At 57.5% G+C, this 23,137-nt stretch overlaps 3 protein-coding genes and 1 non-coding gene across 6 annotated transcripts; 3 read left to right on the forward strand and 1 right to left on the reverse strand.

Annotated features, from left to right (window-relative positions):
• Positions 1 to 5,616: 5,616 nt before the first annotated feature.
• Positions 5,617 to 5,698, reverse strand: TRNAS-GCU (transfer RNA serine (anticodon GCU)). The gene has a single exon. It is a non-coding gene; the product is annotated as a tRNA-Ser (tRNA).
• Positions 5,699 to 6,104: 406 nt separating this feature from the next.
• On the forward strand, positions 6,105 to 8,352 carry B4GAT1 (beta-1,4-glucuronyltransferase 1). The gene is made up of 2 exons (XM_069470367.1): positions 6,105 to 7,244; positions 7,494 to 8,352. The coding sequence occupies exons 1-2, from the start codon at positions 6,189 to 6,191 to the stop codon at positions 7,683 to 7,685; spliced, it is 1,248 nt and encodes a 415-aa protein (XP_069326468.1). The 5' UTR covers positions 6,105 to 6,188; the 3' UTR covers positions 7,686 to 8,352.
• A 250-nt stretch (positions 8,353 to 8,602) lies between these two features.
• On the forward strand, positions 8,603 to 15,344 carry BRMS1 (BRMS1 transcriptional repressor and anoikis regulator). 2 transcript variants are annotated; one of them, XM_069471798.1, is made up of 10 exons: positions 8,603 to 8,732; positions 11,278 to 11,423; positions 11,534 to 11,624; positions 11,814 to 11,941; positions 12,101 to 12,180; positions 12,278 to 12,374; positions 12,885 to 12,977; positions 14,100 to 14,164; positions 14,878 to 14,917; positions 15,255 to 15,344. In XM_069471798.1, the coding sequence occupies exons 2-10, from the start codon at positions 11,285 to 11,287 to the stop codon at positions 15,260 to 15,262; spliced, it is 741 nt and encodes a 246-aa protein (XP_069327899.1). In that variant the 5' UTR covers positions 8,603 to 8,732; positions 11,278 to 11,284; the 3' UTR covers positions 15,263 to 15,344. The 2 variants fall into 2 exon arrangements, with proteins under 2 accessions (XP_069327899.1, XP_069327900.1); XM_069471799.1 differs by lacking the exon at positions 8,603 to 8,732 and adding an exon at positions 10,473 to 11,155.
• Positions 15,345 to 16,693: 1,349 nt separating this feature from the next.
• Positions 16,694 to 21,258, forward strand: RIN1 (Ras and Rab interactor 1). Of its 2 annotated transcripts, none has more exons than XM_069470369.1 (10): positions 16,694 to 16,779; positions 16,934 to 17,114; positions 17,218 to 17,332; positions 17,415 to 17,487; positions 17,610 to 17,701; positions 17,856 to 18,593; positions 18,875 to 19,180; positions 19,496 to 19,627; positions 19,775 to 19,926; positions 20,785 to 21,258. In XM_069470369.1, the coding sequence occupies exons 1-10, from the start codon at positions 16,694 to 16,696 to the stop codon at positions 21,256 to 21,258; spliced, it is 2,349 nt and encodes a 782-aa protein (XP_069326470.1). The 2 variants fall into 2 exon arrangements, with proteins under 2 accessions (XP_069326470.1, XP_069326471.1); XM_069470370.1 differs by having other exon boundaries at positions 19,061 to 19,180.
• Positions 21,259 to 23,137: the final 1,879 nt, after the last annotated feature.

The following is a 23,137-nucleotide window of genomic DNA, read 5'->3' on the forward strand; positions in this document are numbered from 1 at the left end:
CTGTAATCCTTATACTTTGAGAGGCCAAGGCAGGAGGATCACTTCAGGCCAGGAGTTTGAGACCAGCCTGGGCAACAGAGTAAGAACTTGTCTTTACAAAAAATAACATTAGCTGGGTGTGGTGGTGCATACCTGTACTACTAGCTACTTGGGAGGCTGAGGTAAGAGGATTGCTTGAGCCCAGGAGTTGGAGGCTGTGGTGAAGTATGATTGTGCCACTGCACTCCAGCCTGGGCAGTGGAGAAAGACCCTGTTTCAAAAAAAAAAAAAAAAATCTGTTGTTAGCGTAGCCACCTTCATCAATGATCTTAGCTAGATCTTCTGGGTAACTTGCTTCAGCTTCTACATCAGCACTTGCTGCTTCACCTTGCTCTTGCATGTTATGGAGACGGCTTCTTTCCTTAGATCTCATGAACCAACGTCTGCTAGCTTCACACTTTTCTTCTGCAGCTTCCTCACCTATCTGAGCCTTCATAGAACTGAAGAGAGTTAGGGCCTTGCTCTGGATTAGGCTTTGGGCTTAAGGGAATGTTGTGGCTGGTTTGATCTTCTGTCCAGACCACTCAAACATTCTCCATATCAGCAATAAGGCTGCTTTGCTCTCTTATCATTTGTGTGTTCACTGGAGTAGCACTTATAATTTCCTTCAGGAATTTTTCCTTTGCTTTCACAACTTGGCTAACTTTTTGGCACAAGAGGCTGAGCTTTTGGCCTATCGTGGTTTTTTTTTTTTTTTTTTTTTTTTTTTTGTTGAGACAGAGTCTCACTTTGTTGCCCAGGCTAGAGTGAGTGCCGTGGCATCAGCTTAGCTCACAGCAACCTCAGACTCCTGGGCTTAAGCGATCCTACTGCCTCAGCCTCCCAAGTAGCTGGGACTACAGGCATGCGCCACTATGCCCGGCTAATTTTTTCTATATAGATTTTTAGTTGTCCATATAATGTCTTTCTATTTTTAGTAGAGACGGGGTCTCGCTCAGGCTGGTCTCGAACTCCTGACCTTGAGCAATCCACCCGCCTCGGCCTCCCAGAGTGCTAGGATTACAGGCGTGAGCCACCGCGCCCGGCCTCTATCGTGGTTTTTGACATGCCTTCCTCACTAAGCTTAATCATTTCTAGCTTTTGATTTAAAGTGAGAGATTTGTGACTCTTCCTTTCACTTGAACACTTAGAAGCCACCGGAGGGTTATTATTTGGCCCAATTTCAACATGGCTGTGTCTCAGGGAATAGGGAGGTCTGAAAAGAGGGAAAACGATGGGAGAACGGCCAGTCCGGGGAGCAGTCGGAACACACATATTTATTGATTTAGTTTGCCGTCTTGTGTGGGTATGGTTCATGGTGCCTCAATTATTAATATAACAGTAACATCAAAGATCACTGATCACAGATCACTGTAACAGATATAATGATAACGTAAAAGTTTGAAATACGGTGAGAATTACCAAAATGTGACACAGAGATGAAGTGAGCACGTGCCGTTGGAAACATGGCACCAACTGACCTGCTTCACACAGGGCTGCCACACACCTTCAATCTGTATAAAGGGCAGAGTCCGCAAGGCACAGGAAAGCGAAGTGCAATGCAGTGAGCTATGCCCACATGCAGAAATAAAAAAGACCATAAGAGAATACTGTGAACAACTGTATGCCAGCAAATTAGATGAAATGGACAAACTCCTGGAAACAAACAAACTGACTCTAGAAGCAACAAGAAATCTGAACATACTTACGACAAGTAATGAGATTAAATCAGTAATTAAAAGCCTCCCAACAAAGAGAAACTCAGGACCAGATGGCTTTCACAGGTCAATGTGACCAATTATTTAAAGAAGAATTAACACTAATGCTTCTCAAACTCTTCCAAAAAATAGACGAGAAGGGAACACTTCCTAACTCATTCTATGTGATCTGATGCCAAAGTCAGACAAAGGCATCACAAGGAAACTACAGATCATATCCCTTATGAACACAGATGCAAAAATCCTCAATAAAATGCTAGCAAACAGAACCCAGCAGCATATTAAAAGAATTATACACCGTGACAAAGTGGGATTTACTCCAAAAATGCCATGTGGTTCAACATGTGAAAATCAGTGTAATACACCATATTCATAGCATGAAGGGAAAAATACATGATCATCTCAACACGCAAAAAGCATGTGACAAAGTCCAACATCCTTCCAAGACAAAATCACTGAACAAACAAGGAATAGATGGGAAACTTCCTCAAACTGATAAAGGACATTTATGAAAAATCCACAAGTAATATTATACTCAATGGTGAAACACTGAAAGCCTTCTCCCTAAGATTAGGAACAAGACAAGGATGCCTGCTTTCTCCACTTCATCTATTCAACATTGTGCTGGGAGTTATAGCCAGTGCAATTTGGCAAGAAAAAGAAATAAAAGATATCCAGGTTGGAAAGGAAGAATAAAGCTATCCATATTCACAGATGTACAATATATACATATGTAGAAAATCCTAAAGAATACACAGAAGCACACAGAGACACACAAAACCACTAGAGTTAATGAATTCAGCAAAGTTGTAGGATTCAAGATTAACATGAAAAATTTTAATCATATTTCTATACATTAGCAATGTACAACCTGAAAAGGAAATTAAGAAAACAACTTCATTTACAATAGGATCCAAAGGATACAACACCTAGGAACAAAGTAACACAGGAAGTAAAAAATTTGTACACTGAAAATTATAAAACACTACTGATAGGAAGACCTAAATAAATGAAAGGATATTCCATGTGCATGGATCAGAAGACGTACATTGTTACAGTGGCAATGCTACCCAAAGTGATATACAGAGTTAATGCAATCTCTATCAAAATTCCAAGGGCCTTTTTTGCAGAAATGGAAAATCCTATCCTCCAATTTATATGGAATTGCAAGCAACCCTGATTAGCCAAAATAATATTGAAAAAGAACATAGTTGGAGGACTCACAATTCTCAATGTCAAAACTTATCTCATAAAAAAAAAAAACAACCAAAACTTATCTCAGAGCTACAGTAATCAGGCCAGGGATAGCTCACAGCTGTAATCCTAGCACTCTGGGAGATCGAGGCAGGAGGACCGCCTGAGCTCAGGAGTTTGAGACCAGCCTGAGCAAGAGTGAGACCCTGTCTCTACTATAGCTGGAGTCGTGGTGCCTGTAGTCTCAGCTACTCTGGAGCCTGAGGCAGGAGGATTTGTTGGATTCAGACAGTAATTCAGTCCTTCCAACACTCGGAGGCAGGGGACTCCTTCCAGCTTAGAGGCAGCTCTGGGGGTTGGGAGCTACCAAAGCCAGGCCAGGAAAGCCACATAGCATGGGGTAGCTGGGGAGGGTGACAGTACTCTGGGAGGAGGGAGAAGGATGTGAGGGCTACGGACAGACCTCCTTCGAACAGCTGTTGGGAGAATTCAGGGTGGGCAAAGCCTTTGGTCTGGGCTGACATATGACAAGAGCTCAGGAAACTATAGCCATTGGCCTTCACCTTGGGACAAGTGAAAGGTTAATAACAAACTGTCTTCAGGCCTCAATCAAGCCTTCATCTGACTTGAGGCAGAACCCCATTGAGTCCTATAGCTGGGAGATACCACTTGTGAATGGCCTAGTCTGGGACCACACCAATTCCATCCTTGAGGGGTGGGTGGTGGTGGTCTAGACAGCAGAAACCAGCCCGGAGAGGGGGATGGGGTAGGATCTGCAGGGCCAGTGAGTCTGGGGTCTGGCTAGAGCTGTGGGAGGGAAGAGAGAGGAGCCCAGGGCCCTGAGTCAAAGAGAGGAGTCTTGTGGTTAATTTTATGTGTCAACTTAGCTAGGCCATAGTACTCAGATATTTGCTCAAACACCATTCTAGATGTCAACAAAAGTATTTTTAAAATGAGATTGACATTCAAATCAGTAGACTTTGAGTAAAAGAGATTTCCTTCTCTGAAGGAAAAAAACCAAAGTGTTATTTTCTCTCTACTCTCACACCCAGTACACCACCTGGCAGTGCCCTGCCATTTGGTCTGTAGTAAGGGTACCAGCAGATCCCTTGTTAGTGGTTATTAACACTGGTCTTTCAGTCTCCCAAGGCCCTGTGTCACGCCAGTCCCTCCCTCCAGCCAGGCACCTCTGCCCACAGTAGCAGGCTTTTGGCCGCCTTCTGGCCCTTCCATGTGGCTTTCCTTGATCTTCATACCTCACCAAGGCCTCGTCATCACTTTACAGTGTCCCTTTAGACCAGGGGCCCAGGGGGCACTTCATAAGCATCTTCTCTATTCATTCAACAAACATGCATTGATGCCGGCCATGTGTCATTGTGCGTGTGGGCTGGGGGGATTGCGGGCAGTGACTGGGTGAATCTTACCATCGAGGTGGTAAATGGGTATCTGGGTATCGTGTGAGTGCAGCAGATGAAACCAAGTGCTCAGAGGGTGGGAGTGGCTAGGCAGGGGGCAGGTTGGGACTCTGGCAAACAGAAGACTCTTTGCAAAGGGGGAGCTACTCTGATGCTCTGGCCAATTGTCACCTTGTGGGAATGCAGGCCTGGCATTGCCAGATCTGCCAGAATTTAAAACAGAAACTGGAAATGTGGATTTCACATGAAATCTCCAGATTCACCAAAGTTAACTACTAATGTATTTAAATTGTTATTTTTAAACATTGAGCAGGTCAAAGAAAACCCACATGGTGGCAAATGTGGCTTCTGAGCCTCCAGTTTGCAAGGCCTGTGCTCAAAGGATCTGCACTTGCCTTTCTCGCCAGTGAAAACCTTCAAGGCCCCATCCTTGGTGCCTAACACAGCCCCTGGCAGGGAGCAGGTGCTCAACAGGTGCTATTGCACTGGCTGCCAAATAAAGGTTTTCTGGTCACTCTCCAACTCACCGACCTCGGCACCCTACTGCCTGTGGGACAACTGGGCAAACACCTTATCCTGGCATCAGAGGTCCTCCCAGTCTGTCCCAAGGTACCTTCCCAAGGCTCAGAGCACTCTGCCCTATGGGGGCCTCCCTGACTCAGCTGGAAAGGTCGAGTATTTATTACATATGCAGTAACTGATTTAGCAGCCTCTCCTCCATGGATAAACAAACACTAAGTGCCTTCTGTGTATGGTGGCTGGCGTTGGAATGTTGGAGGTTTATTTGCATAAGGGTGTATGTGCATTGGGGAGGACGCATGTGGATACAAGGGCTTCGCCCTGGGAGAAGAGCTGGGTGCTGGCGGGCATTATCAGTGGGCTGAATAGAGCGATAATTTAAATGATCAAACTCCCCCCAAGTTCCACCGCTTCAGATGGGGAGGCGGACGCCTCCGGTGGGGGCTTCTCTAATTCCTGCAGAAAACATTTTGGCCCCAGCTTGGCACTGGCTAGAATCGCGGTTCCAGTCTTTCAGGTGTCACTGACCCCGGGGCCCTCTTTCCAGGGAGAAAGAAGAGTGGACCTTGGGCCTTTGCCCAGAGGTTCAGATACCTGGAGGACGGGAGACGCAGGTTGCACAAACAGGAGAAAGAGCGCCCCGACTTGGATCGAATTCCATTTGCACCCTCCATTCAGTTTTCTTCAGCTTGCTGCTCCAGACAGGCAGGATGTGGAAAATTAAGAAGCCTTTCCTCCCTGTAAAATAGGGCCGACGAGGATGGGATTCGAACCCACGCGTGCAAAGCACAATGGATTAGCAGTCCATCGCCTTAACCACTCGGCCACCTCGTCCCACGTTCGGGAGCTCTTTCCACATTCCCCTATCTCTCATCTCCTGCGCACCTTCCGGGCCCCCCACCCGGTCCCAGCGCCAACCTCACAGGACTCAGTGGCGGGAGAACGGCGGGGAGAGGGCTGCTTTTTGATTTCCTTTCCGCCCGCCTCTGCCTGAACCCGCGCCACCCTGCACCGAGCTGCCGCCGAGCCCTGCCACGGTTTCCCCTCCCTGAGTCGGGGCGCGCGCCGGGCTTCGGGACGCGCGTGTCCAGGGGTCGCGCGCTGACCGCGAGGGAGGGGCGGCGTCCGCGGAGCGCGGCGGGCGGCGGGCAGTAGCTCCGCCCCTCGCGCGGCGGGCGGCGGGCGGCGGGCGGGGCTGCGCGAGCTCGGCTCCCCTCGGCTGGTGTCGGCTACGCTCGGCAGGCTGCGGTAAATCCGGGCTTGCGGCCGCTGGCGGAGGCTGTGGCCGGGTGGTCCGTGCTGCGCGCCCCGAGCCCCGAGAGCCATGCAGATGTCCTACGCCATCCGGTGCGCCTTCTACCAGCTGCTGCTGGCCGCGCTCATGCTGGTGGCGATGCTGCAGCTGCTCTACCTGTCGCTGCTGTCCGGACTGCACGGGCAGGAGGAGCAAGACCAGTATTTTGAGTTCTTCCCCCCGTCCCCACGGTCCGTGGACCAGGTCAAAGCGCAGCTCCGCACGGCGCTGGCCTCCGGAGGCGTCCTAGACGCCAGCGGCGACTACCGCGTCTACAAGGGCCTACTGAAGACCACCATGGACCCCAACGATGTGATCCTGGCCACGCACGCCAGCGTGGACAACCTGCTGCATCTGTCGGGCCTGCTAGAGCGCTGGGAGGGCCCGCTGTCCGTGTCGGTGTTCGCGGCCACCAAGGAGGAGGCGCAGCTGGCCACGGTGCTGGCCTACGCGCTGAGCAGCCACTGCCCCGACATGCGCGCCAGGGTCGCCATGCATCTCGTGTGCCCCTCGCGTTATGAGGCCGCCGTGCCCGACCCCCGGGAGCCAGGGGAGTTTGCTCTGCTGAGGTCCTGCCAGGAGGTTTTTGACAAGCTAGCCAAGGTGGCCCAGCCCGGGATCAATTATGCGCTGGGCACCAATGTCTCCTATCCCAATAACTTGCTGAGGAACCTGGCTCGTGAGGGGGCCAACTATGCCCTGGTAATCGACGTGGACATGGTACCCAGCGAGGGGCTGTGGAGAGGCCTGCGGGAAATGCTGGATCAGAGCAACCAGTGGGGGGGAACAGCGCTGGTGGTGCCTGCCTTCGAGATCCGCCGAGCCCGCCGCATGCCCATGAGCAAGACGGAGCTGCTGCAGCTCTACCAGGTGGGCGAGGTGCGGCCCTTCTATTATGGGCTGTGCACGCCCTGCCAGGCACCCACCAACTATTCGCGCTGGGTCAACCTGCCAGAAGAAAGCTTGCTGAGGCCTGCCTACGTGGTGCCTTGGCAGGACCCCTGGGAGCCATTCTACGTGGCTGGAGGCAAGGTGCCCACCTTTGACGAGCGCTTCCGGCAGTACGGCTTCAATCGAATCAGCCAGGTGCCTATAAGGGAGAGGGCAGGGGAAACGGGGAAGGAGAGGTGGTGGGGCCAGGGAGCTATGAGGAGCAGCCCCAGATGGAAAGGAGGCAGTGAAGCAGAAGGGATCATAGTTCAGGGGGTGCTTGGATGGTGTGGAAGATCCAGTACACCTCCAGAGGGGTGAGGGAGCTGGAGTGTGGCTTTAGGAAAGTCTGTCTCGGCCCTGTGAATGTCATCAAACTTTGCTGACCTGTCTTTCCCCCTACAGGCCTGTGAGCTGCATGTGGCAGGGTTTGATTTCGAGGTGCTGAACGAAGGTTTCCTGGTTCATAAGGGCTTCAAAGAAGCCTTGAAGTTCCATCCCCAAAAGGAGGCTGAAAATCAGCACAATAAGATCCTTTACCGCCAGTTCAAACAGGAGTTGAAGGCCAAGTACCCCAACTCTCCCCGACGCTGCTGAGCTATTCCCTCCCCTAGTCTGAGAAGTCTCAGCCTCCTGGCTCCTCAGGCCGCCCCTCAAGTCTGACTGGGGTAAGAAATGTCACTCCACTTTACAGAGGTAGCTGTGGTGTTGAAACACTGGACTTGAATATGGGGTGCTGGGATCAAGTCCTAGCTTTACCACTAACTAGCTGTGTGGCCTTGAGCAAATCCGGTTACCTCTCTGAGCCTCGGTTGCCGTCTGTAAAAAGGAAGGTGAGAATACCTACCTCACGGAACTGTTGGGAGGCTCAGATGAGATGCTCTATGTGAAAACATTCTGTAAGCTTCGTACAAATGTGAACTATTAATATTACAGTATTATTATTGTTATTATTATTAACAATCTTATGTGGGTGGGTAGGGGTTGTAGGAGAGCAAAATGTATGAATGGGATAGAGGTGAGAAGTCTGAGTACTTAATGAAATGGGCTTTTTGTAAAGAAATCTGATGAAGGCATAGAATTTAGTTCTCAGCTCTTGGGCAGAAGCCTAAACTTCCTGGTTCTCTCAGGCCTCCGCCCTCGGGGGCTGGGGAGGCGGGAAGGGTCTGTAGGCTCTTTGGGCCTGGGAGCTGTACCTTCGCACAGGCGGGGCTGGGTATTGCCCACCGATGACAATATGTAAATAAATGAGTGTTCACACCCACAGCTGGCTCCGTTACTCTCCTGAGCTGGGGGTGGGGAGGACGGGGGGAGGTGGCCGCGGACTGAGGGGCACAGGCTGCAAAGCAAGGAAAAAGCTACCCGGGCCTTCTTCGCAGACAGAAGGCCTGTGTGCATGTCGGCCGGTTGCTATGGAGACCGGCCCGCGGTATCCCAGCATGCCTCGGCTCCCAGCTGTCCAATTGAGAGCTCCCCGACGGGTGCCTCCTGATGACGCACACGGAAGCGCCGGCAGGCCCCGCCTCCCGGAGAAGAAGGACCTGCGCAGCTCTTCCGGGAGGCCGGCGGCGGCGGCCAGTACTGGGAGCCTCGGGCACTTCTCAAGGAGTGTCGGTGGGGAGGCCGGAGGCCCCACTGCCCGCGGTGCGTATCGCCAAGCCCGGAGCCTGGTTCGGCCTCTCGCGTCAGTCAGTCAGAGCTGGCACAATCTCCTCCTCTAGGGCCGACGCGGAGACTTAACCGGCCTGACGCGTGCGGGGCCGCGGGCCCGAGGCCGGCCGCGGAAGAGCCCGCGATTCTCTGGCTCGCGCTGGCGCATTTGGGGGTGGAGCGGGGCGGAAGCTCCCGGAGCGGCTGGGTTGGCCTCTGCGAGAGTGGGGAGGGGTCTGCCTTCCCTGGGGGCCTGCCCGGGAGGAACCTACAGTCTGAAAAGATAAATTGCCTGTGTCCAGTGCTTTATAGTGTGCTTTTCCATCCCTTACTCCTTGCGATCTTTACTACACCCGGAGCAAGAGTGATTATCCTTTTGCACCCAGGGTAAGGAGGAGAGGTTGTGGCTGAATTTAACTCACTCATTATAATGAGTCAGTTGCGGGAGAGAAAGGCTTCTGCAAGAGATTGGACTTACCCTGCGTCTTACGAAGTAAATATACTTAACAGTGAAGAGGAATTGCAAATGTTGGGAACTGAAGCTTCAGAATGGGAAAGATGGGGCTGGTTTGGAGAACCAAGGTTTTCAGGTCAGATTGGGATCATTGGTGAAATCGCTGAGAAATGTGTCTAAACTCTCCCCTAGGCCATGCGTTATACACAGCTTGAATCGGTGTCACGAAAGTTTGCTGCTACGTCAGGGACTTGGGGCTACCAAAAAATAAAAGCTATTCCCTGCCCTGCAAAAGTTTATTTTGTTAAATTTGTATTCACAAATCCTCCAGTCATCAAGTGAGCCAGTACTGTGCTGGGTGAGTAAGGTGGGTGTGCCACCCCTGCCCTGGTGAGGCCCACGGACTGATTGGGGCAGGGGTGGGGAGAAACATGAGAATGGGCAAGTAGGAAAGGTGAACAGAGAAGGCTTCCTGGAGAGATGGCATCTGCATTTTTCTAAAGGACACAAAGCAGTGGACAGAGAAGTTGGAAGAACATCACAGTGAAATAGGAGCCCCCAGTAGGCAGAGAGATCATCTGCCAAGAGGACTGTTTAATCTTCCTCTTAGGTGATCTCTTAGCAGCACTTGGCACTTTCACCACTGTTTCCTTCTGAAATTCTTTCTTCATGACTGGGTGTTTCCTCCTCCTTTGCTGGGATCTCCTCATCTGCCCCCTTTGGTGACCTTGGAAGTTGCCCCATGGGCTTCTCACTGCACACATTCTGCCTTGCTGGTCACACATCCTCTCCTATGTATGGCATGAAGAACTTGCTCTATGCCGATGATCAAATCTCTGCGGCCCAGATTTCTCTCTGAGGCTTAGACCCGTATACCGCCAACCCTTTTCCTTCTCTTATTTCTGGATTTTTGCACATGCTACTCAGTCTACCTAGAAAGTTGCCTCTGTCAATCAGCTCAGCTCACCCATCTGATCCGTCTTCCTCTAGAAGCTGTCACTGCTGCAGCAAGCTCCAGGTCCCAGGTAGATACCCCTCCCTTATGCCCTGGGTCTTCACTCTCCTCACACCAGAGTAAGTCTGCTTCTTTGCTCCTTGAGGTCAAAAGACTGTGTCTGTCTGTCACAGTTGTGCCCTGGAACCTACCATAGTGTCTGATGGTACTTAGCATATATTAGATGTTCAATAAATGTTAGATGAGTGAATGAAAAAAGGAATGCTTAACAGTGTTCTATTTTCAGTTCACTGTTGCTGAGAAGTCAGTTGACAAGCACTGAAAAGTGTTGGCATTAGCCACAGGCAGTCATTGATTAACTCTACAGGATCAGTTTCAGCTGAGATTGATGGGTACAGAACCAGACCGAACAAATGGGAGGTGAAAGTAGGAATAGCATGTGTGCACAACACCCTGAAAAGTGTAACTCTGAATTGGAAAACAGGGAGCAGTTAAGTGGAATGGGCGAGGCTTTGTGTTTCTGCTTTTTCTTAATGGTAGAAAATACCTGAGCACATCTAAAGATTCATGGGAGGAGACTGCCAAGAGGGAGAAGTTGAAGACACAGAAGAGAGAGGGGAGCATTGATGACCCGAGGTCCCAGAGGCAGCAGGAGGAAATGGGATTTAACCCAGAGCACAGTGAAAGAGGATTGCACAGTGTTATCAGGAAGAGAAGCCAAGGGCATTGTAGGCAGAAGGAACAGCACAAGAAGAGGGAGGGACGTGGAAGTGCAAGAACTGGACATTAGATGGTGGGGTGAGGAAGCTGGACCAGAAGTTCAAGTCCAGTCTGAGAAGGACCTTGAAAGCCCCAGTCAGAAATTTGGGCCCAGTCCCATGGGCAGTGGGGAATGCTCCCTGGGCCTTTCCCCTATAGGAATCAAAGCCTTGGCCAGTATTCCCAGGATTGGGACCACCAGCAACATCCAAGGGCAGGAGATATGCACAGCTCCCAGCCCACGGTGTGGTGAGGCCAGTCACCTCCCTGGCTGTCCCCATCTGGGGTTGGGTTTGGTTCAACTCCCCACGTGGCCTCTTTCCCACTGAGCTGTGGGCAGCGGTAAGTGATGGCTCCACTCCTTCTCCCAGAGCCAAAATGCCCATCCAGCCTCCAAGCAAAGAGACGGAAGAGATGGAAGCAGAGGGTGATTCAGCCACTGAGATGAATGGAGAGGAGGAAGAGAGTGAGGAGGAACGGAGCGGCAGCCAGACTGAGTCAGAGGAGGAGAGCTCAGGTGAGTCCCTGTGCGCACACATGCGTGCACACATGCGTACACACACACACACACACACACACACCCGCCACTCCTCTCCAGAGCCAGCCCTGACTGGCCTCTTGTCCCAGAGATGGACGATGAGGACTATGAGCGGCGCCGCAGCGAGTGTGTCAGTGAGATGTTGGACCTGGAGAAGCAGTTCTCGGAGCTAAAGGAGAAGTGAGCGTGGGGACACCTCGGGCTGGGTCTTTGGGCACCTGGGGTGAGGAGGCAGCAGGCCTGATGCCCAGTGAGCGAGTGCCTAACGTGGGGCCTGCTTGGACTGGGCGCTCAGTACGTGCTTGTCCAAGAGCGACAGGTGGGCAAGTGGATGAGCACACGGGTGCACGGCTTCCTTTTACCTCCCAGGTTGTTCAGGGAACGACTGAGTCAGCTGCGGTTGCGGCTGGAGGAAGTGGGGGCTGAGAGAGCCCCCGAATACACAGAGCCTCTTGGGGGACTGCAGCGGAGCCTCAAGATTCGCATTCAGGTGGCAGGTCTGTGGGCTGGCCTGTGCCCTGTGCCCCTCCCAGAAGCCATGGCTTCCTGTCCCCTTCCTTTCTTGTCCCTGCCCTGCCTCACCCTGTTGTCCCAGACCTCCTTTGTGGGCCCTGAGGTCCCCGGCCAAACAGGCCCTTCCTCCCCCGCCCCCGCAGGGATCTACAAGGGCTTCTGTCTGGATGTGATCAGGAATAAGTATGAGTGTGAGCTGCAGGGGGCCAAGCAGCACCTGGAGGTGAGCCCGGCTGGCAACCTGGGGCGGGGGTGGGGGGCGGCGAGGCCTGACGGGCCCCACCCTGCCTGCCTGGCTGAGCCACTGCCACCCCTTCCAGAGTGAGAAGCTGCTGCTCTATGACACGCTGCAGGGGGAGTTGCAGGAGCGGATCCAGAGGCTGGAGGAGGACCGGCAGAGCCTGGACCTCAGCTCTGGTGAGCGCAAGGGCCCAGCCCTGCCAATGCCCGCCCCTCTCTGGACCTCGGCTTCCCTCACTGCACAAGGGGAGAGTCCGAGGGCCCGCTTCCTGGGGTCCCTGTGAGGACTGAGTGAGGCCTGGAACACGGTGGGGGCTCAGGCAGGGTGGGTGCCCTGTGCCCGTGCCCTCCTCTGCCCCTGCTCTCTTTCCAAACGGTCAACTTGGCACGCCCACATCCCTTAGCCGCAGTGCGCAGTACCTGTGTGAGGGGGCAGGGATTGTCATCATCCCACTGTCCACAGACAAATGAAGAAGCTGAGGCTCACGGAAGTGCAGGGGCCTGTTGCCCAGGGTCGCACCGCTGTGCAGTCAGGACCTGAACAGCCCCAAGCCCAGGGCTCTGTCCACTACCCTGCGTGACGGCGCGGGGAGAGGAGGCCAGGCTGGCCCACGTGGGGGCAGAGGCTCCAGGGGAGGGAGCGTCCTGTGGGCCAGCCCCCGATCCTGACTGTGGGTCTGGACACAGAGTGGTGGGATGACAAACTGCACGCCAGAGGCAGCTCAAAGTCCTGGGACTCCCTGCCGCCTAGCAAGAGGAAGAAGGCGCCCCTTGTGTCTGGTATCCTTTCACCCCAGGTGGCCTGAAACCGGGCAGGACGTTGGGGTCGGCGCCAGACCTGGGGTGGGTGGGGGCGCTGGAGGGACACGAAGGACCGTCGACTAGACTTATGGTGGTTTGGTGTCATGTGACCATATCTGGGCAAATCCAGCTGTCAGCAGTCTCCTGTAGGGTCCTGGGTCTCCCCTGGGCTAAATGGACCCTAGCAAAACAGAAATGTCACTTCAGTAACTCCCGTAACTTCTTGGGTAAAGTTTGGCCTTTGAGGCCTCTCTTCTCCAGGCGTTGCCCCAGCAGGTCCCAGGCGCTCCTAGCCCAGTGCTTTTGCTCACTTCCCCTCCTCTTGGAACTCCTACCTGTCCCCTCCTGGTCAGGGCCCATCTCCGTGAAGCCCCTCCCGGGCTTCACCCAGTGCCTACGGCTTCGCTCTCCAGGGCTCCCTGTGCCTTACCTGGGGACGCCCAATCCCAGCGGGCACTAACTAGCTGCCTCGGCCTGTCTCAAGCAGGAGCCCTTTAGTCCAGGGCCCACTGTGCCTGCATCCGCCCTGGCTGGCCCAGCAGAGTTGAGTTCTGTGTCCCCTGAGGGCACTCCCACAGAGCCTGCGTCAGGCGTTACAGCTGCCTGGTGCTGGAGGGCAGGCCCAGGCAGGGAGGGAGGAATCCGGAAGGCAGTGACTAGAGGAGCAAAGGGCAGATGGGGACACGGAGACATCAGGTGGAGAACTCAAGTGGGAACGGAAGAGTCGTCTCAGGATGGAAACAACCTGAATCTGCCTTCAGATGGTGGAATGAGGGGACAGTTAATGATACAGGGTAGGACAGAAGAGGGGAAGGAGCAAGGTTCCTGAGGGGCAGGATGGGCCTCAGCAGCTGACCTGAAGGAGGGAGGTGAGGTATGGGGGGCCCTCCGTGGATGGGTGAAATAGGCCACGAGGGCCCCCCAGAACCAGGGGGCCAAGAGGTAGGAGGTGGAGCCTGAGTTGAAACCCGGTCCACACTGTCCACTGCACCACCTCTCCTGAGAGTTGATTGGGTAGCACTGCCACCCTTGGACTCCCAGGCCATACCCTCATCACCTGCCCCCTCCACTGGGCTTCCTGCTTCCTTGACCCTGTCACAGGCCCTTACATCGTGTACATGCTGCAGGAGATCGACATCCTGGAGGACTGGACAGCTATCAAAAAGGTCCGGCCGGGTACAGTGGCTCATGCCTGTAATCCTAGCCCTCTGGGAGGCCAAGGCGGGAATATCATGTGAGCTCAGGAGTTCAAGACCAGCCTGAGCAAGAGCAAGACCTTGTCTCTACTAAAAAAAAAAAAAAAAAAAAAAAAAAAAAAAGTAGAAAAATTAGCTGGGCGTGGTGGTGAGGTACTGTAGTTCCAGCTACTTGGGAGGCTGAGGTATTGCTTGAGCCCTGGAGTTTGAGGCTGCTGTGAGCTGTGATGACACCACTGCACTCTACCCAGGGCGACAGAGTAAGACTCTGTCTGGGGGGAAAAAAAAAAAAAAAAAGGTAGCTCCATGGCTGCCATGTCCCCACCACCCTACCTCAGGGTCCCCACCCAGATGGCAGGTCTAGTCCCTGCAGGCATGGGCTTCTCGAGGGCCTGGGCAGTTCGCTCAGCCCTCACTCCCCATGTCTCCAGCCCGGGTTCCCTGGATTGCAGCAGCTCACAAGACCGCCTTCACAGGAAGCTGCCCTGGCTGAGGGGCTTTTAATGTGTCAGTCCCTTCCTTGTTCCAGGGCAGGTTTGATGGTTTGGACGGTTTGGGAGGCGGGGGCAGGAAAGCAGTGGGGCACGGGGGCGCTCTGCCTCGGGAGGGCCTGGCACCCCTGCCCCACAGAGGCTGGTGTGCGGGAGGCAGGCTCTCAGGGGGGCTTCTTCTCACCCACCCAGGCCAGGGCAGCTGTGTCCCCTCAGAAGAGAAAACCAGACGGTAAGAACCATGGCAGTCGTGCTGACTCCCCCCCCAGCCCGGCCTCCAGGAAAGGAGCCCAGAGAGAGGTGGGGGCCGTGCCAAAATCGGTGGCCCGAGAAAGCTAGGACATTCTAGGTTCGAGAGGGATGAGGGAGTTTGGGGAGCAGGAACCAGGTGGGGATGGGGAGGCTCTGGGGCGGTGGAGCCCATAGCCAGGACCCACGGGTGAGGCCGTGGAGCTGCCGGGAGCCCTTCTGGGAGGCCACTCCTCTCCACCCGCCACAAGAAGTGGCTGCTGCCCTCTTGCTTCAGCTTCCTCTCACAGGTGACGATTTCCCTTCCCACATGCCCCCAGGACCGTGACCCCACTGTTCATAGCCAAGGGGTCTCTCAGAGCAGCTGGCACCAAACCCGGGATTCACATTTTCCTGCTGTGGAGAGGCCGACGGACACGCCCCTCGGGGTCTGCCCCGCCGGCCCTCCCACCAGCCGGCACTGGCATGGACTCCTCCGCTGCCTCCTTGAGGCCTGCACAGCTGTGGCCCTGGAGCTGACCTGGCCAGGCAAGACCGTCACCTCACCTCCATCCCTGAGCAGCCCACTACCTCCCCTCCTGAAGATCACCCTCCTCAGTGCTCCCTGGCAAAGATGTCGTATGCCAAAGCAGCATCCGTCCTGCTGACCTTGGACCCTGGCTCCCCAGCCACTGGGAGCTGGGCTCGCTGTGTGGGAACTCTGGGCCAGAAATATCTGGGGGCCTGTGCATTCTGGGTGGCCGAGGTGAGGAGCCGGGTCCCCCGGTTTTCCCAGGGCAGTTCTTGGTATCTGCCTCCCAGATTTTGAGACTGCAATTAAAGCCTTTCCTGGGACTTTGGCATGCCCGTGTGTGTCTGATTACCTTGCAAGGGATTCAGGGCTGGGTGGGGAGTGCCCGAGACAGGCAGACTCTGTTCTGGGGTCCTGCAGTTTGATACCTCCTCTCCCTACCCAGCGGGGGGCCGGATGCTCTGACTTGAGGTCAGGCTGGGGAAGGAGAGTCTGGGCCCTGGACTGCCTGGTGCTAGTGAGCAGAGTCTGTGGCAACATGTGGCAGGGAGGTGGGCACAGTGCTCGGAGCCTGGGTCGTGTCTGCACCTGCCCCAGTTGCTCGGCAGACTGGAGCGGCAGCCTGGCAGAGCCTGTGCGTGGGAGGCAGCCGGCAGCAGCGCCATGTGCTGACGACCTCGCAGCCAGACTCCCCCTGCTCAGCGCTGTCAGAACCACCCCCAGAACCTCAGTTAAGCAAAGGGGTTGGTTTCCATGGAGACATGGCATCTTTTCTCCATGGCAACGTGAAATCCCAAAACCCAGGGTAGGCTCAGGAATGAGTCATCTGTGACCAATAGGGGGTGCTCTCTCACAAGGCTGACCCCCAAGGCTGTGGACAGATGAGCAACTGACCATAGACCCAAGGGTGAGGTTGGGGCCTGTGGGGATCGAGTCTGGCCCTGCTTAACCCCTTCCCGCCCACCAGTGTGACTTGAGGAGGCCGGCAAAGCCCTGTGTGGAGGTGGCACCCCCACAGCTGGGGCCCTCAGAGTGGAGCTAGCAGGGAGGGGGTCCCTGCCCCTGAGGCTGGGCACAGAACAGAGGAGGCGGGCGCTGGCCAGGCGGGGTGGACACACAAGAGTTAACTGGCGGGTGTGACAGGCGGACCGCCCTCAGGAAGTGTTACTCACCGGGAATGTGTGTGCCTGTGCCTTAGGGCTGGATTCTCTTCCTGAGTCCCAGCAGAAGCCGAAAGAGCTCCCAGCCATGGAAATCCCTGGGGAGCCAGGACCAGGCACTGGCGGAGCCCCCAGCCCAGCCCGCGTGGCTCCTGCGCACCTGGAGAGAGAAAAGTTAGTGAAGTTGGAAGGGCAGCAGGAGCGGTGGGGAAGGCCTGTGCGAGGCGGGTCTGTCCTCCCTCAGAGGAGTGGGCAGCCCAGGAACAGGGAGGAGGGGGCAGGGGTCCCAGCCCTGGCCCACTGCTCAGGTCTGGCTGTCCACACCCAGGCCAGCCCAGGACCCGCTGTACGACGTGCCCGATGCCAGCAGGGGGCAGGCAGATGGGCCCCAGCGGCCGGGGCGCGCTGTGAGCCTGCGGGAGCGCCTGCTGCTCACCCGGCCCGTGTGGCTGCAGCTGCGGGCCAACGCGGCGGCCGCACTGCACGTGCTGAGGACTGAGCCCCCGGGGGTGAGTCTTGCCCCCACCTCCAGGGACTGGCCAGCCAAGGGTGGGGGAGAGAGGAGTGGGGCACAGAGGTCCTGAGCCTCCCGACCCGTCCGTCCCCTTGCAGACGTTCCTGGTGAGGAAATCTAACACCCGCCAGTGCCAGGCCCTGTGCGTGCGTCTGCCTGAGGCCAGCGGCCCTTCCTTCGTCTCCAGCCACTACATCCTGGAGAGCCCTGGCGGTGAGAGGGGCTGGCCTGGCGGGAAGGGGCTGGAAGCAGGGGGCAGTCCCAAGAGAGCAACCTCACTTCCCACCTCTCAAAGGCATCTCCTTGGAGGGCTCGGAGCTCGTGTTCCCGGACCTCGTCCAGCTCATCTGTGCCTACTGCCACACCCGGTGAGTCTGCCCACAGGCGCCTGGTGTCCGCAGGGCCTTGCTGCCTAGACAGCCTGTCCTCGCTGCCCCTGCGGCCCTAGTGCCCCTCACTCCTGACTTTCTGCTCCCCCCTCTGGCCTCAGGGACATCCTTCTCCTCCCACTCCAGCTCCCCTGCGCCATCCACAGGGCGGCCACCCACAAGGAGCTGGAGGCCATCTCCCATCTGGGCGTTGGTAAGGGCTCTCCCGCCACCCGGTGCTCAGACAGACAGGCTGAGGCCAAGAGGGGATGGGAAGGTGCAGGGCACCCAGCCCGAAGCCTGTGCCTGTCCTTGGTTGAGCTCCTCCCCTGACCAGTCCCTGAGGCCGGCTGGTTTCTCTTCCCCAGAGTTCTGGAGCTCCTCCCTCAACACCAAGGCTCAGCGGGGCCCATCCGAAGGCCCCCTGCTGCCCCGGCTGAAGGCCCGGTCCCCTCAAGAGCTGGACCAGGGCACTGGAGCCGCCCTGTGCTTCTTCAACCCTCTATTCCCAGGGGACCTGGGCCCCACCAAGCGAGAGAAATTCAAGAGGAGCTTCAAAGTGCGCGTGTCCACAGAGACCTCCAGCCCCCTGTCTCCACCTGCCGTGCCGCCTCCCCCGGTCCCAGTGCTGCCAGGGGCAGCCCCCAGCCAGACAGAAAGGCAACCCTCTCGCCAGCTGCTGCGGAGGGAGAGCTCAGTGGGGTACCGAGTCCCAGGGGGTGGTGGCCCGGGCCTCCCACCCCTGCCCTCCCTCCAAGAGGTGGACTGTGGCTCCCCCAGCAGCTCCGAGGAGGAAGGGGCACCGGGGTCCTGGGGCAGCCCGGTGACCTCACCCCGCCTGAGCCGCCGGCGGCCTCTGCTTCGCTCCATGAGTGCTGCCTTCTGCTCCCTGCTGGCGCCCGAGCGGCAGGTGGGCCAGGCAGCGGAGGCGCTGTTGCGGGACCGCCGAACAGCTGTGGGCCAGCTGGCACAGGACCTACTGACCCAGGTGCGGGCCAGGCCCGAGTCCTGGGAGCTGCAGGGCATCCGCCAGGCGCTGAGCCGGGCCCGGGCCATGCTGAGCGCGGAGCTGGGCCCTGAGAAGCTGCTGCCGCCGGAGAGGCTGGGTGAGGCCCCGCTGCCCTGCGCTGGCTCAGCCCCTGCCTCAAACCTCTCCTCCCCTATTCCAGCCTCTCTGATTGTGGTGGCTGTGTTACAAACCCGCCCTGTCTCACCACTGTCCAAGTGAATTCCGCACCCTGCCTCTGTTCCCTGTGCTCCTGTCTCACTCAGCCTCCCCCTGCCTCTCTGGCTTCTCCTCCTGGCTCTGCCCCTTCTCCCTTCTCCCCTGGGCTCTGCCCCCCACCCCCTCCCTGCACCCTGATCCCGGTCTGCCCCTCCTCTGCAGAACACGTCCTGGAGAAGTCGCTGCACCGCTCTGTGCTCAAGCCCCTCCGGCCCATCCTGGCAGCACGCCTGCGGCGCCGGCTGTCCTCGGATGGCTCCCTGGGCCGCCTGGCCAAGGGCCTCTGCCTGGCCCGGGCCCAGGGCCCCGGAGCCTTCGGATCCCACCTGAGCCTGCCCTCCCCTGCAGAGACAGAGCAGGTGCGCCAGAAGCTGCTGCAGCTGCTCCGCACCTACTCCCCCAGCGCCCAGGTCAAGCGGCTCCTGCAGGCCTGCAAGCTGCTCTACACGGCCCTGAGGGCCCAGGAGGGTATGTCCCCTGCACCACCTCCGCCTGCCCTGCGCCCTCTGAGCCAGAGGCAGCCCCCCAGGCAGAGGTTCCCAGAGCCCAGAACAGCATAGCCAGGGAGAACGAGCCCACCCTCCCATCGCACACATGGTAAACTGAGGCCCAGAGAGCGGAACACTCTCTGCACAGCCCCCTCCATGGGTTTACTGTAGAGATCACATTGCCCAGGGCCTGGCAGGCGGACGGGACCGGTCACTGAGACAAGGATTGAGGATTGCACCCTGACCCTGGGGCTCCAGAAGAGCCTGAAGCTTCCACCTCACCATGTCCCCACAGGGGAGGGCGCTGGGGCTGATGAGTTCCTGCCGCTGCTGAGCCTTGTCTTGGCCCAGTGTGACCTTCCCGAGCTGCTGCTGGAGGCCGAGTACATGTCAGAGCTGCTGGAGCCTGCCCTGCTCACTGGAGAGGGTGAGGGACGCCCCCACACCACCTCCCTGTCTGCGTGGGGCTGGGGGGCCTTGGCTGCTTGGCGACGGGCCCTCATAAGCGTGGAAGGGGAGAGGGAGTGGGTCCCCCACGCCCGGCCCAAGCTGCCTTCTTCCCCTTGTGTCCCAGGCGGCTACTACCTGACCAGCCTGTCGGCCAGCCTGGCCCTGCTGAGCAGCCTGGCCCAGGCCCACGCCGTCCCCCTGAGCCCCTCGCAGGAGCTGCAGCGCTCCCTCAGCCTCTGGGAGCAGCGCCACCTGCCCACCACCCACAGCTTCCAGGTAACAGGCCCCCCACATCCCCCACCCCAGACTGGCCTGGCCCGGAGGGGCGCTGGCACCCTGCGGCACGGTCCCCTGCTTTTCCCACTGAGGCCCAGCAAGGGGAAAGGGCTAGTCCTGGTCACCCTGCGGGAGAAGCAGCACCCTATCCTCATGTCAGAGCCAGCCTTTGTGTGCCGAGTGCAGCAGGGGAGGCATCCCCAGATTGTCACAGAAACTCAGGATAGGGCCCTTTTTACAGATGAGGAAACTGGGACATGAGGTGGGGGGGAAGGGCCAAGTCCTGGCCTCTGGCCCCCAGCCAGGGCTCCGCCTCCTGGGCCTCAGGCTTCAGCTGAGCTCCCTGTCCTCCCATCCGGGCTCTGCCTGGTCGTCCTCAGAGACACCCTCTGTCGCCGCCCTTCACCTTCCCAGCTAGCTTTGGCTAAGAGTCCATGCTCTGTAGCCAGATCCTGGGTTCCAGTCCTGGCACTGCCACTTCTTAGTTCTGGGAGCTTGGACAAGTTACTTAACCTCTTTGTGCCTTGATTTTCTCATCTGTCAGATGGGGCAGTAGTACCTACCTCCTAGAATTGGTGTGAGGATTAAATGAGTTAATGCAGGACGAGTGCTTAGGGCACAGAGTAAGCTCCATCTCAGCTTCGTCTTGGGCTCATGAGAGCCCTGCTGGGCTGTCCTTGCACCTTCAGCACCCACGAGCCCACCCCCTGGAGCTCACAGAGTTTTTGCCAGTTGGTTCTACCCCTTGGTTTACACCCCCTACCCCTGACCCTGCACTGCGTGCACTGGCCCCTCGGCTCTGGAGCCAGAGCATGCCAGGCAGGCTGAGTGTTTGTCTTTGTCTCTGCTCCGGCACAGCACCTCCTGCGAGTAGCCCACCAGGACCCCAGCACTGGCTGCACCTCCAAGACCCTGGCTGTTCCCCCAGGGGCCTCGATCGCCACCCTGAACCAGCTCTGCGCCACCAAGTTCCGAGTGACCCAGCCCGACACTTTCGGCCTCTTCCTGTACAAGGAGCAGGGCTACCACCGCCTGCCCCCGGGAGCCCTGGCCCACAGGCTGCCCACCACTGGCTACCTCGTCTACCGCCAGGCAGAGTGGCCCGAGACCCAGGGGACTGCACCAGAGGAGGGCAGTGGGCAGCCAGAGGCAGGGGCCAGGAAGGAGGAGAAAGGGGGCCAGGGAGACGGGGATGTTGGGGTCAAAGCCAGCCTCAGGGACAGGGTGGGAGCATCTGAGACAACTGCTGAGGGCCGGGAGGACCAGGCCCGGGGAGGCCCTGCTCAGCCAGGGCAGCCAGAGGCTGAGGGAAACCAGGCAGCCGAGGAGTAGCTAGCGGTGGCCAGAAGGGTCCTGTGGGGCAGGAGACTCTGAGCCTGCTGGGAAGGCCTTTCAGAGCCTTCAACCCAGCCAAGGTGTCCTTGGTCAGCCCCACGCCAGGCCCTCTCCTGTGTCTGCCTCCACCTCTGTCTGCTGCTCACCTCCATGAGCCCACCTGCTGGGGGAGCTGCTGGAACGGCCACATTGGAGGGGTTGGAATGCTGTTGGGGTTGGGGGACCCCTGGATTATGTGACCAAGGCCCCTTTGCCTCCTTCTTCTCCCCCAGCTGGAGGCTAGCCAGCCACAGTGGTGGGTGTGCCCAACTGGGGACAGATCCGACTAATGACAGCCTCTGGTCGTCCCGGCTCCTTTTGCACCTTCCCCATGGGCACGGTCCAGGCAGGGCTATGTCCCAGCAGCCCCTGATGGGTTTGGCGCTTCCAGGCCCTGATGGAGGATCCAGGGAGGCAGCAAGGGCTCAGGGCCAGCCCTGCCCTGGGCTCCCGGGAGGAGCCTCAGCTGCAGGCCTCAGCGCTCTCGCCTGTCCTGCGGGGATACCACGGATGCCCTGCCCTCTCCCAGAAGTGGTCTGGGAGTCAAATGGATGATTTTGCTACAAAGCAGAGCCCAGACCAGGGGAGGAGGGAGGGAGGTGGGGCAGTAGCTCCCTTCCAGGAGTTGGTTCCCTGCCACGCAGGGCTCTCACCTGGTGCTCAGCCAGTCGGTCCCGGGAAGGTTATTCCCTGGAGATCTGGTCCCGGGGAGAAGGCACCCGAGTTCCAGTCTCTCCCCAAGATCCGAAGTCCTCCCAGGCACTCTGGCATCCCAGGGGAGTTGGACAGGGGAGATAACGCCCCCAGCAGGCACACCAGCTTCCAAAATGCAGAGTGAGGCTCAGAAACCATTTTCTCTGCACTAAGTGGCCCTCACAAAAGCTCTGCGGGGAACAGGGCATGGCTTGTTAGCTCCACTCAAGTTCAGGAAGGTGACTCCTGAGACATCACACAGCAAGTCACTAGGGGTTACCCCACCCAACCAGGGTGTCAGCTTCCAACTACACCCTCTATTCTCAGCCTGGACAAATGAACCCTCAAGGCCAGGGCAGCCCCAAAGGGGCACCCAGAGCAGGCAGCAAATCTGAGCAAAGAAAATTGCCCCCCACCAACCACGAGGGGGCGCGCATGGCCCAGGAAGCTGCTGGCAGGGTGACCACTGAGGGACGAGGACAGTTCAAATGCCCAGCAGCACAGGTGGTCACTGGCCTTGCACTCCTACAGCCATCAGGCAACCTGGGGACAGCACAGGGGCCGAGGCTGCTGGTCATCGGGTGTCCTGGAGCCGAGGGTTTGGGCGAGGCCAGCCTCTAGGGACCACACCCCAGGAAGGAGTCATTCCTGATGGAGGAGGACCCAGCCAGTTTCAGAGGCTGTCCCCTTGGGCGTTGAGCACAAAGGGACAGCGACCCCCATGCCATGCGTGACAGTTGGGAGGCAGCAACTGTGGACATTGGCTTTCAGGTGATGCAGATACGGCCCAGGTGAGGGGGTAGGCAGCCGGCAGCTCTGCGCCCCCACCTCCACGCCCCTCCCCACAGCCTCTCGCTGTAGGAAGCCTCTGCTCTCCTGTCATCCTCCCTCCCTCCCTGTGCCACCCACGCCAGTGCCTTGTACAGTACAGTGCTGAGCACCCCACAGGCGCTCAATAAATGTTGTCCATGGATTGGAGTTTGGGAACTAGGACGAGGGGCGGTGGGGCGGGAACCTGGGGAGGGAAGAGAGGGCTGGGTTCTGGGAGCCAAACACAAGATGTGTCAAGTTCAGTGCCAGAGGAAGGACCTGGGGTGTCTGCAGGGGGTGCTCCGAGAACCCCGGGGTCTGGGGTCTGGATGTG

Source organism: Eulemur rufifrons, chromosome 6 (assembly GCF_041146395.1).
Source record: "Eulemur rufifrons isolate Redbay chromosome 6, OSU_ERuf_1, whole genome shotgun sequence".
Lineage (NCBI taxonomy): Eukaryota > Metazoa > Chordata > Mammalia > Primates > Lemuridae > Eulemur > Eulemur rufifrons.